This window comes from Gymnoscopelus braueri, assembly GCF_963280865.1.
Source record: "Gymnoscopelus braueri genome assembly, chromosome: 10".
Lineage (NCBI taxonomy): Eukaryota > Metazoa > Chordata > Actinopteri > Myctophiformes > Myctophidae > Gymnoscopelus > Gymnoscopelus braueri.
This window is the reverse complement of record NC_137611.1, coordinates 46,132,776-46,146,036: the sequence shown is the minus strand read 5'-3', so window position 1 is coordinate 46,146,036 and position 13,261 is coordinate 46,132,776. Positions and strand designations below refer to the sequence as shown.

General features: G+C 42.9%; 2 protein-coding genes across 2 annotated transcripts in view; both read right to left on the bottom strand.

Moving 5' to 3' along the window:
* tmeff1a (transmembrane protein with EGF-like and two follistatin-like domains 1a) overlaps positions 1 to 10,069 on the bottom strand; it is a gene marked incomplete at its 5' end in the record, with an annotated part of 100,389 nt that extends 90,320 nt beyond the window's left edge. Inside the window, 2 exon segments of the mRNA XM_080439958.1 lie at positions 7,187 to 7,475; positions 10,022 to 10,069. Of these exon segments, the coding sequence (XP_080296084.1) occupies positions 7,187 to 7,475; positions 10,022 to 10,069 (337 nt within the window).
* A 1,062-nt stretch (positions 10,070 to 11,131) lies between these two features.
* Positions 11,132 to 12,631, bottom strand: LOC308093624 (E3 ubiquitin/ISG15 ligase TRIM25-like; the record flags this gene model as incomplete). Its single annotated transcript, XM_080439956.1, has 1 exon — positions 11,132 to 12,631. One exon carries the CDS (start codon positions 12,629 to 12,631, stop codon positions 11,132 to 11,134), a length of 1,500 nt encoding a protein of 499 aa, XP_080296082.1.
* Positions 12,632 to 13,261: the final 630 nt, after the last annotated feature.

Genomic DNA, 13,261 nt, shown 5'->3' with positions numbered 1-13,261 from the left:
TCACAACGCGTCACGCTGCAACGCGTTGTAAGCTTGTAGATCGGCTATTTTTAACATGCAACCAAGTGTAAAAATGTGCCATTACGACACCATCAAGGGCCGCCAAAATACATTTTTGTATCAATAAATCAACTGTAGATTTAGTCAACTAAAATCTTATGATATTTAGTTGAGTAAAACCACTGTACTCGTGGGGGGACATCTGGCTCACAAGTATAGTGACACAAGCACACACAACCGCAACAGCATCAGTGCTGGCGAGAGGTAGGAGTGTTTGGTAGAAATCAAATCCTGTCTCTTGGGGCCAGGTGTTAAACAGACTCCCTGTGACAGCCAAGTTACACAGTATGATTGGCTCTCATCATCACCACGGCTAAGTATCGGAACACAACCTGCCCTGAACCATAATGCTTTTGGCTTGGCTGTAGACGGAAGAGCACACGTACAAGCTCACAACAATTTTTTATAACTTTTTTTGTTTTCGTTTTTTACTTGGCCGTAATAATCACATTGCCAGGTTGAAAGTGGTTAAAGGAGGAGTTCACCGAAAAAAATACTTATTTTCTATCAATTGCACACCCTATGAAGCCTTGAATCCATGGATTATTTTTAGTTTTTGTCGCATTCTTAAGCTAATAATTTGATTTCCGTCTCCTACCGGCTAATGTATCCGGTAGGAGACACAAAGTAGATTATTTGTGTCTATACACACGGTCATCAAATTATTGTCTTAGGAAAGCCACAAAAACAAAAATAAATCCATGACATCAAGGCTTCATGGGGTGTGTAATTGATAGAAAAAATAAGTAATTTTTTAGGTGAACTCCTCCTTTAAAAGTCGGGACACGTCGGATGCATAACTGCCGATACTGATGTCGGTATCAGCAAAAGTCAAATAAAAGTCAAATGATGGCTGATATTACTAGGGCTGTCACGATTATGAGATTTTACTATTGTCAATACAAATAATTGTGTTTTTGGCATTGAATATTGGAACGTATTTATAAAAATCGCATTTCTGTTTGCCTTTTAGGCTTCGTAAACCAACATTCCACAGGGCAGATATGACAAATAACTTAAATATATGAAGAAATGAATGACATATTTAATCATTTTATACATTCAAAATATTGTATAAATAGCGGAAATAGCTGATCTGCAAGCTCACTGCAAGCTCACACAGCATTGCGGCCCATTGTGAGCTTGTAGATCGTCTATTTCCAATACTTTCGGAAAAAGTATGAACATTTTTCAACATGAAAACGATTATGAGGATTATACAGAATAACTGTATAATCTCAAATGATTGTGATTAGACGATTATGTAATAATTGTGACAGGCCTAGATATTACAGTTTGATCCTAAAGCAAATATTACAGTATGCAGTTGTGTGTAAATGTACTTAGTAATAAATACACTTCTTAACACATCAAGGGTTTTTTTTCTTGGGCGTTTTGTCTTGCCTGATTGAGGGCCTAAGGAGAGGGGTTGTCATTTGGTTTCCTTTGTTATAACTGCGGGTCTGTAAAGCCCTTTGATGCTGGAACAGTAATTAAGGGTTATAAACTTGACTTGGCCTAAGTCGTTAAGTGTATTTTATTAAGTCTTTTTGCATCAAAGACTGCAATGTTCTCACATGTGGTAAAAGCTGTGGTGTGTTCCGAGTTCATATTTGCACCAAAGAAAAGTACCCTAATTAAGAAACAGTTAAAGGCTGAGATTTGTGAAGGAATGGCATACAGTGATTAAAGCACAAAATGAATAATGATAAAATATGGGGGAAGAAATCGTAAACTGCAATAGGCTCTATGCACAACAGCCATATTGGAAAGACATTGGGCATCTTCGTTACTTCCTTCACAGGTGTTACCAATGATAAGAATGAAGGCTCTGTTCCATTTAGAACAGTGGTTCCAAATGGACCCGTAACCAATTGGACCCTTACATTTGGTTCCATTTGTACACTCTCAGAGTTACACACCCGTAAGGGACCATTTGGAACCCCCTCAAGGAACCATGAGGGTCCCTGGAGTCCTGGACCAGACTTTGAGACCCACTGGTGTAGCAGAGTGTTTCCAGTGAGCCAACATGCACAATATCAGCACCCTGACTCTGTTTGATTAGAATGGAACAGAGCCTTCATTAGTATCATTGATAACACCTGAGAAGGAAGTAAGGACGCTCGAGGCCCAATTTTTTTCCAATATGGCTGCTGTGCTTAGAGCCTATTTGTGAAACAGCGTGGAAGGGTTATGCCCAGCCTAGTGATAGGCTCACATAGAGCGGTAACTTCAACTCTGACTCTGCCAGCCACTTAAAAACATTTCAAACAACATACTGTATTTATAGTTATCGTTACAGTTATCACGCTTGTATTGGTGTGAACGGCGCAGCCATGCTGGACTCTATGGAATCCAAATGACTGAAATCAGTCGCGGCGACTGAGAACTTGAGTCCATGGGCATACAGTATGGAATAAACCAGTGTGTTCTCGACCTTTTCTGGACCAGGGCCCGCTTGATGGCCCACCCATCGGACCACTTGACACGGCAGCCGATTCAGAGCATGTTCAGTTTAAAGATCAATCAATCGACCGATAAAAGTTTTCATTTATCAGTATAACTTTTTAATATTGATGTTGTATTAATTATCATTCCAATGTTAGTGTTGTGCCAATAGGCTCTATGCACAGCAGCCATATTGGAAAGAAATTTGGCCTCTTCCTTACTTCTTTCACAGGTGTTGCCAATGATACTAACGATTGGCTATGTTCCATTTAGTGTAGCACAGTGGTTCTCAAACTTTTTTAATTTCAAGGACCCCCGTAGCTCTGAGAGTGTGCAAATGGAACCAAACGGACCCGTAAGGGGCCATTTGGAACCCCCTCAAGGAACCATGAGGGTCCCTGGACCCCAATTTTAGACCCACTAGTGTAGCAGTGTCTCCAGTGAGCCAACATGCACAATATCAGCACCCTGACACTGTTCGACCAGAAATGAAGCCCACCAGCGGGCCGCGGACCACAGGTTGAGAACCACTGGAATAAACCACAGCATGTCCGGGAGAGGAGGAGGAAAAAAAGAAAAACGTTTGACCCAGCTGAGCTCCAGCTCCGCTTTGATGCCGTCCACAAACCTCAAGCCTGCAGGCATGTGAGGAGAACCTCAGGACCTCAGAGGAGGAGAACCGCTCTGTACTTTAGGGAGCAGATGCTCCCTCATGTGAAGGTCTGGAGTCCACCAAATTACAACCCAGTAGGGCTCTGAGGCCGGATCACACACACACACACACACATGCGCGCGGGCGCGCACGCACGCACACACGCACCCTCAACATTTGGAAGGAAGCAATGTCACAGCACACGCACGCACACGCACACACACGCACACGCACGCACGCACACACGCACGCACGCAAGCACGCACGCACGCACGCACGCACGCACGCACGCACGCACACACAGATGGATCACATGAGGCGACCCATAAAGATGTGGCGGCCAAAGACAACATGAGACCGGGCTGAGATACAGACGAACAGGCGTGTGGCTGCATAGTGCATACAGACATGCACACACACACACACACACACACACACACACACACACACACACACACACACACACACACACACACACACACACGCACACAGAGCTCTGCAGCCTCGCTAAGTTTCATGTTTCCATTTGTTTTACAGTGATGTGTCAGTGAGAAGTTGCGGACACAACATCGGTGGCCTTGAACACAATGTTACATTATCTTTTTTTCCGCAGCGTGGAGCAAATTAATCCTCTACTGCTGTCTGTCTGTCTGTCTGTCTGTCTGTCTGTCTGTCTGTCTGTCTGTCTGCCTGTCAAGGTTAAGTCAGTTATTGCTTCTAAAGATTGCGGTTTCGATATATTTTCGGTTAAATCCATTTAGCTGACTTCTTCTTCTAGCGAGCATGGGTCTTCAACAGGGGGTCCGCGGTCCTCAGAATTACTACGGGGGGGGCGCCAAATGTTTTGAGCGAGGAAGATCTTTTGTTTTGTTGTTTCTTTTTCCAAAAATCTAAATGTCTGAAAATATGTCTTTCAGCATATTAGTAAATGATCATTTGTAAACGCCATCAGAGCTGCAGCATCACTTGCAGACATATAGTCACTGAAAATAGAAATTAAAAATACTTCCAAGCTAGTCTCAAATCGCTCAACGATCAACAGACTTTGATAAGAGAATCAGCTAAATATTGGTATATCAAGTTGCATGAAAGGCAAACACAATTTTATACAATAGATCGTTGCCGTCGGGCAGAAACCTCTCATCTCTACATTTTAACTTGTTGTGTTTTTTCGTAAATGAATACCCTACTTGATCATACTACAGCGTCACACAAAAGTAGCAGATCTACAAGCTGGAAACGAAGCACTAAGCGACGCATTTTGAGCTTGTAGATCTGCTACTTTTTAAAAAAATCTATACAAATACTGAAAAGTAACAGTTTTGGATATATTGGAGACGATATGTAGTGGGGGTCCCTGCTTTGTCTCTCTCTCTCTCAGCTAAGGCGTCCTTGGCCTGAAAAACATTGAAGACCCCTGTTCTAGAGATAATGTATTTCTTTTTTTTAACAGCCTTGCCTTTTAATGAAGTAGTAAGAGAACCGTTTTGAGGGCAGAAAAATCACAGCCACCACCCGTTTTCTTTTTCTTTTTTTTGGTGTTAAGAGCAACAAGGTGATTATTATGCACGGGGACAGGCAAGCTTTCTGAATTAAACCTCGCTGCTGAAAATGAGGGTATTTGCGTTGCTCGGCGAACTGTAACCCTTCCATTTGCTCACTCTGAACGGTGCATTATGCTGCACTGTGTTCGCAGGGCTGTAGCAAGGCCACGCGGAGATTAGGCTCCCGGAGCAATGATCTGAGATGGAGATAGATTCTCAATTTTTAATGCAAACACGGTGCAGCAACGTGGAAAAAAAGGCAATTCTGAGCGATAACCATGAATTAAATATGGATAAGCAGGTTATTTCAACACTGCCGGGTGGCAGCTAGTACGTAGATGCTCATTTAAAATGTGAGAAACAGCTGTTTCTTTTTTAATGTTTAATCACTTGAGCCCTCGCAGCGTCCCTATTCTGGGATGAAGATTCGGTGAAAATAGCGGATCTACAAGCTCATGAAATGCAACAGGTCATGAGCTTGTAGAATGGCTATTTTCGTACTAAGAGGTTTGATATAGAGGGGGGAAAAGGAGCGGACCAAGTATAGAGCCATGAGGGACCTCGGTCAACTAAGGGAACATGGGGTTTAAATGTTTAATAGCCCCATGTACCTAGAACAAACTACCCTTTTCACACTACACCAGACACGTTTCTGTTATCCAAGTAGCAGTCCAGAAATATACTACAAGTAGACTTGTATTAGCAGCCTAACAAGGGCGGAGGTCAACATTCTAATTAAAGATTGTTTGTCAGCCACTTGTGACGACGTAACAAAACTGGGCTCATTTTAAGGATGAATGCAAAGCACACAGCGCTAGACGGCCATGTTTACAGCCACAGAGCTGACCTGCCTGTATAATATGCATAATATGTTGTTTTAGATTTTAGCGTTGGCCATTCAAAAATAGCAGATATACAAGCTCACAGCACGTGGGGGTCCCTGACACAAAACATTTTCAGATGGGGCGGTCCGCGGCCAAATATATATATCAATTTGGGGGGGTCCTTGGCACGAAAACCTTTGAGAACTACTGATTTAGAAGGCATTTAATGGGTTAATGTTCAGGTATGAAGCCTGTTCTCCATATACGCTCTAATAAAAGCCCATGGGTCCATCGTCGTCGCCCTTATCATGCAGAGACGCTGACGCTGCCCTCTCCATTGCCAGCAAATCCCAAAAGTCTTTCATCCAATTGTCAATATTGAAACACTTTGGTGAGTGCACTTTCCAGTTCATCATGATGATATACAGTATGTTTAACTGACAAAAAAGAAACAAAGCAGTGTTGTTGTATAAGCGCTGACTGTACTGTATGTGTTCTAAGACAGATTAGTGGGCAATATTTAAATATCTGACGTACGTTTATCCTTGTTGTCCTCGTTCCCTCTTTCTATCTCGCCTCGTCTTACCTTTCATGAAAACTACAAATAGATGGAAGCTTGGGAAAAAGAATTTCACCCGCTTTACACCGCTAAACCTGTGATGTGACAATAAAGCCGATTCTTCTGACTCAGAGATGGCGGAAGCTCTGACAACGTGACTGACAGCACACGGAAGCTCCAAGTGACCGGAGACAGAGATGGATTGAAATGGTCACACTGAACACCTGAGTCATTGTACCATGCATTCTGGCAACACACAAACTAGGCCTGTTCCCACATAGTCGATGAATCGGTCAGTTTGGCTTTAGTCGACTAATACTTGTACTTGTTGTTTCCAATCTCTAGTCAACTCGATACAACCCTTTAAAAAGCTGCAACTGCTGAACTTATTTTAATAAAAGGTTATTTGAACCAATCTGTATGGTAGATTAGGCTATGTAGTACAGATACAGGGTAAGAGAAGAACTGTAAGAAGATACAGCAAGGGTGGCAGCACTAAAACTAGGAGTCAAAGGGACAACGTCATCATAACAAAAACACCATCATCATTCAACAATGAACGACAGTATACGACTACGGTTTACCTAAACCTGCACTGTGCAGAAGTAAGGACAACATATCACAGGATCATTACAGTGTCGCGCTCTATGCGTATAAGCAAATACTCACAATCACAGTGTCATTACGACATCAACAGAATACACTGATATCAATGCAATGTCCACACAACTTACAATGTGGGGAACTGAGAGATTACACAGATTTATAACACATCTGTTGTAGAAAAGCCTATAACCGAGGACAGGGTTTTGCAAAATAGCCTTGGCTAGAAACCAATATATGGTTCTTATGTTATCTGACAAATAAATGAATAATACAAAAAAGATGGATAGATAGATAGATAGATAGATAGATAGATAGATAGATAGATAGATAGATATAGATAGATAGATAGATAGAGATTCATTCTTTGGTGAGGACAGCCCTTGCACAAAACACACTCCTTGCATAAATCTCAGAGACCCCCCCCCCCCACACACACACACACACACACACACAGACAGAGAGAAGGTATAGGTATAGGGCTCCAGTCCCTTACCTGTGCAGTCCTTCTTTCCTTTACATTCTCCAGAGCTGTGCTGTGTGTAGGAGGCGTGCACCAGGCTGTCGGGCAGCTCCAGCAGCAGCAGCACGCACACGGACAGCACAGCAGCCAGGACCAGGAGCACAGCCTGGCCGGAGGTGGAGGAGGACGCATGGCGGTGGTGGTGGCTGGGGTGGTGGTGCAGCAGCAAGAGACACACACACAAAACAACAACAACAAGAAAACAAACAAACAAACAAACAAACAAAGGGTTTTTTTCTAGCGCGGCTGCTGCATGAAAGCGCTTAATTCACCCCGTTATTAATGTGGAGGATTAGATCATTGGCCGCTTGAACGGACCCGGTCGACGGGGTTCACTACTTCATTCACGCCGGAGGGCGCACGCTTGCAAAGCACGCACGCACGCGCGCACTGGCGAATTGTCCGTTAACGTGAACCCCCAAAAAATGGGGGTGGGGGGGGGGGGTGTGTAATACAAAAGAAAAGAAAGAAAATGTCAAGTAGAATCCCGAATAACGTCTAATGTTGTCCTCCTACGACGATGAAGCGGCCGGTCGCTGTGTGCCGCTGGTCGTATGAGGCATCTTCATCTTCGCCGTCCGTCCGCGCGAGCCTTATTTTCTGGTTATTACTCAATTATCTCCTCGTAATGCACGCACCGGGCTGGCGTTATTGGTAATTAGCCCCCCCGCCCCCAACCGAACCGACCCCCCGCAGAGACCAATGTCTTCAACTTGTGACTCCAAACAACAACCTCCGTCCGTGAACCGTTGAACCAACCAACCATCCAACCGGTAGGTATAGACTGTTTTATTCCCGTTTAGCCGTTGGCTCGTTGAACAGAACCTCCTGGAGGGTTGAATGGAGTAAACCCGGAGAGGATGAACCGGAGGAACCAGCAGAGGAACCCCGGGCTCAGAGCAGCGCGTAGAACCAGGGCTGGACTGGAGGAAACCAGGCAGTGGCACAGCAGCAGCACTATGGACTTGTGTGGAGCATCTCTCTCTCTCTCTCTCTCTCTCTCTCTCTCTCTCTCTCTCCTCTCCTCTCTCATCTCTCTCTCTCTCTCTCTCTCTCTCTCTTCTCTCTCTCTCTCTCTCTCTCTCTCTCTCTCTCTCTCTCTCTCTCTCTCTCTCTCTCTCTCTCTCTCTCTCTCTCTCGCTGCAGTATCTGACGGGCGACAACAAAGAGATGTTGACTGGAGCCACAGGGATGGTCACGTGACATAAAGGACGCGCCACACACACACACTCCAAGACACACGCGCGCACGCGAGCACAAAACATGTCTTGTGAAATCCTTTTCCTGAACCCAAGTTTTCCATAATTCACGTTTTTTATAAAGAGTTTCTGTGTGGACTGGAGATTGGAGAGAGAGAGAGAGAGAGAATTGTTGCTATTTTTAAGTTGTGTATAATATACATAACTTTGATCATAGCAACCTGCTATATGAGTTACAAAATGCTTTACAGTAAAAACAGAATATAGCCTACTGTGTGTGTGTGTGTGTGTGTGTGTGTGTGTGTGTGTGTGTGTGTGTGTGTGTGTGTGTGTGTGCTTGCGCGTGCTGTGTGCACATTATATATATATATATATATATATATATATATATATATATATATATATATATATATATATATATATATGTACATATATATGTACACGCTTTGAGGACAAATCCTTGAATCAAGACAAACACAATCATTAACATGAGTGAAGGACTTTTCCATAAAGGAAGAATTTGCTTTTAAGATTGTGCCATCTTGGCCAGAGAAAGCGGAACTGAGTACATCTACCATTCTCTTATTGCAACAGCAATCTGTCCAAATTATTTCTGAATTCACATTTTGTGAATAAAACCTACTCATTTTGTAACGTAATCATTTCATATCATGACAATCTTTTTTTCAGATCAAAATGTGGCTTTGTTTCCTTAATTTCCGAACTAGTCTGTTACAAAAACATTTGTTCAAACATCAGTGGAATTAGTTGCTGCGCACATCCCTAATCCATGTGTCTTGAAACTAAAACACAAAGTTGTAGGTCAAGGCCCTCAGACACAGCTGTATTTTGCTGTGTGTCCCCTGAGCAACGTTAAGCTGAGTTAACCCTGCACCAGGAGATGTTAAAACAGAATATCAAAGAACTGCAGATCAGTTTGGTTTGTTCATCTTAAAAGTCAGCCACAGTCAGCCACAAATCACATCACAGACCAAATAATCACCACCTGTCCCCTGTACAGACCACCTTCCAGTGGTGGAAAAAGTACTCGCATGTTTTACTTAAGTAAAAGTATCAATATTGCAATATAGAAATACTCTGTTACAAGTGAAAGTCCGGAATTCAAAATGTACTTGAGTAAAGTACAAAAGTATTGGTATGTACTTAAAGTACCAAAAGTAGAAAGTACTCACTATGCAGAATGTCCCATTTCAAGTTTTCAAATGTACACAAATCTTTTGAAAAAAGCCGATCTACAAGCTCACAATGCGTCGTATCGCGACGCAGTGTGAGCTTGTAGATCGGCTATTTTCAAATGGCCGAAATGTATATGTATGGAATGGTTAATGTATGTTTTGTAATAATAATCAAAATCTACAAAGTAACAAGTAACTAAAGTTTTCAAATAATTGTCGTGGAGTAAAAGTGCAATATTTGCCTCTGAGATGTAGTGGAGTAGAAGTAAAAGTACTGAAAATTGGAAATACTCAAGTAAAGTAAAAAAAAAAATCGTACTTAAGTACAGTACTTGAATAAATAGTTACTTTACACCACTGGTACAGACCACCTTCACAACACCTAATCATCACCACCTGTCCCCTGTACAGACCACCTTCAGAGGCCGGCCTCTGTGATGTGGGACCTGAGGCGAGGGCATGGCTGCATGCCATTAAGCTGGAAGTCCCGGTCCACTTTACAGTGACAGCAATAAAGAACACATGACAGCAGCTTAAAGTACACTCATAAAATAATAACACAAACACAATACACATGTAGTCCTACACAAACATTTATTGAAATAATAGTATAATCATGTTGGTTACTATATGTATTACATTACATGTTATATAATCTTGGAATTTAAACTATACGGTAAATCAATATCATTGAATGTTATTTCGCATGGAATATCAAACCCACAAAATGATGATTGCTTCATAGCAAGACAATTTGTCTGGTTTGCAGGCTAGACAAAATGGTATACCAAAGATTAAAAAAAATAAAAATAAAACCCAACCCCAGAAAGCCACAATTCCTCCATCAAATCAATCATATGAATACAAGAACAGAACAAAATAGCAAAACAGAATGACATAATTATTTTCTTTTCCAAGCTTAGCAACAACACTACTGATTTCAGAGGTCAACTAAATCATTTGGTAGTTTCATTTACATCAACAGAACAGTTTATACATTTATGAGAATGTTGACCTTGAGAGAAATAAACAACAAGACGATAAAGAAATGATTGTGGAGTCATGAGAGACGAACCAAAGTCTTATTTACTCGGTGATGGAAGAAGAACTAAGGTTTGTTACTTAAGTGAAAGTAACAATACCACAATGGAGAAATACTCTGGTACAACTAAAAGCTCTGTAATCACAAGTTTACTTGAGTAAAAGTACCAAAGTATTGGCATCAAAATGTACAAGTAAAAGTACAGAAATGTACTCATACAATCTGAGATATTTCAAAATATGTCCATTTCCCCACAAACAAAAAAAACGATCTACAAGCGGGCTTTGTATGCACAATAAAAGTCCTAGTAGTCTAACTAAAGTTTTCAAATAATTTGAGTGTAGTGAAAGGACATTATTTGCCTGAGATGTATAAAACAATTGGAAATACTCAAGTAAAATAAAAAATATATACCTCCAAATATTACTTAAGTACTGTACTTGAGTAAGTTGAGTACATACTTAGTTACTTCCCACTGGATTTACTTGATGTCATGACACATCTCCATGGTGGCTCCGTCACAAACCCAAAATCCGGGGAGGATGGGTCGTGTGAATGTGGTCTCGATTCTTCTGAGGAGAACCATGCTGTCAGAGACGCTGTAGAAGGACAGAATGCCAGCATTGTGATCCAGGTACACTCCTATTCTGGACCTCACGTTGATGGGGATGTCAGAACCAATCTCTTTGTGTCTGAAATAACAACCTTCCTGCCAACACTGCAAACACCAAGTTTTAGCATTCAATCCAAATCTACGCTCAGTGTCTCCTGACCTGGCGATGTCTGGGTACGCGACTGCTACGTCGACGTAGTCTCCGCCCCACTCTGCCTCCCAGTAATGGCGTCCAGTCAGAGGCTCTGTGCCCAGGACCTGCCAGCATTCGCTGAATCTATCTGGGTGTTGAGGATGTGACTGTACTACGTTAGTCATCAATACTTTTAGGTTCCCTTCAGACAGAGACAGGTATTGATGTGCCGTGTTTGGATCCATTGTGACATTGATTGCATATTTTAAGAACTCAGCTCTGGTCTTGGGCTCTGGTGTTGACAGCAAAACATCCACTCTCTTCACCGTCTTTGAGACGTTCGTCCCTTCCTCTTTAAGAATGGCCTCTAGTTTGCCCCTCATCTTTGACACGGCCACAGTCACATCGTCAAAGTGTCTCAGAGGACGGTCATGAATGCTGACTCGGTATGTAGATTCACTGACCCTTGAGAGGTTGTTGTAACTGTTCTCTGTGTGTGAGAGCTGCTCCAGCTGTCTCCTCCTCAGTTCAGTGACCGCCAGCCCCACACGCTTCCCCTGCTCTTCAGCACGACTCACTTCATGTTTCTGCTGGTCTCTGATCTGCTCCCTCACCTTAGATCGTCTTTTCTCAATGGAAGAGATGAGCTCAGCAAAGACGGTGTCACTGTTCCTCGCTGCTTTATCGGCAGATTTATTGATGGTCTCCACCTCCCGCTGAAGCACCCTCACTTCTTCCTCTCTCTCCTGGATTCTCTCCTCGACGCAGATGTTCTCCTGAAGCTTGCTGGAGACTTTGACCCGCTTGTGTTTTTTAAAGGCAGGCGAGTGATAGTGAGGCTGGACGTGAGTGGCACAGTACGAGACCAGACACTGAAGACAAGTCTCCACAGCTTTCTGTTTTCTACCAGAGCAGGAATCACAGCCCACATCTCCAGGTCCAGCATAGCAGTGCTCAGGAATAATACCTTCGAGTGCTGTCTTCTTAAGTATAGCCACCACCTCAGCCAACATGAGGTTTTTCTTCAGTTCCGGTCTTGGGTCGAACGTCTGTCTGCACTGTGGACATTTGACTTTCGGCATTTGCTCATTCTGATCCCAGTATCCCTCAATACACCTACTGCAGTAGTTGTGTCCACAGGGAACACTCACCGGAAACCTCAGTGTATCCAGACAGATAGAACAGGAGAACTTTTCCTCGTCCAACAGAACTTTCTGTTTCTCTGGCAGTGCCATGTTTCAGCTTAGTGTGACTGTGACACACCGACCGAGTTGTCTTTTAGTTTGACTTCCTTTCCTCATTCTTCGGAGATCACATGACATGGGTGGTTCTTCCTGGTTGTGTGTGTGTGTGTGTGTGTGTGTGTGTGTGTGTGGGTGTGTGTGTGGGTGTGTGGGTGTGGGTGTGGGTGTGACTGTGTGTGTGTGTGGATAGGAGGAGTGTGTTTAAAGAGGCAGTGTGTCTATTTCACTGTGAGTCATTGGTAGAAATATTTACTGTTGATATGAGTCAGTAGCTTTCCTCAGTTTTCATGATGAATTATTAAAATAAACCTCCAATAAAACCCTGATCAAAGTTTAAAGACAACATACACTTAAACTTTGTATTTATTTTTTATAATTCACACTCATTCACACACTCTCTGTCTCCCCCCCTCTCTCTCTCTCACACACACCCACCCACCCACCCACACACCCACCCCCACCCACACACACACACACACACACACACACACACACACACACACACACACACACACACACACACACACACACACAAAACAAGCGCACATACCTGCCTAACAGCTATACCAGGAGGAATGTGTCGACATTTCATTGTAGAGGAAACGCACTTTTTGCATTCTG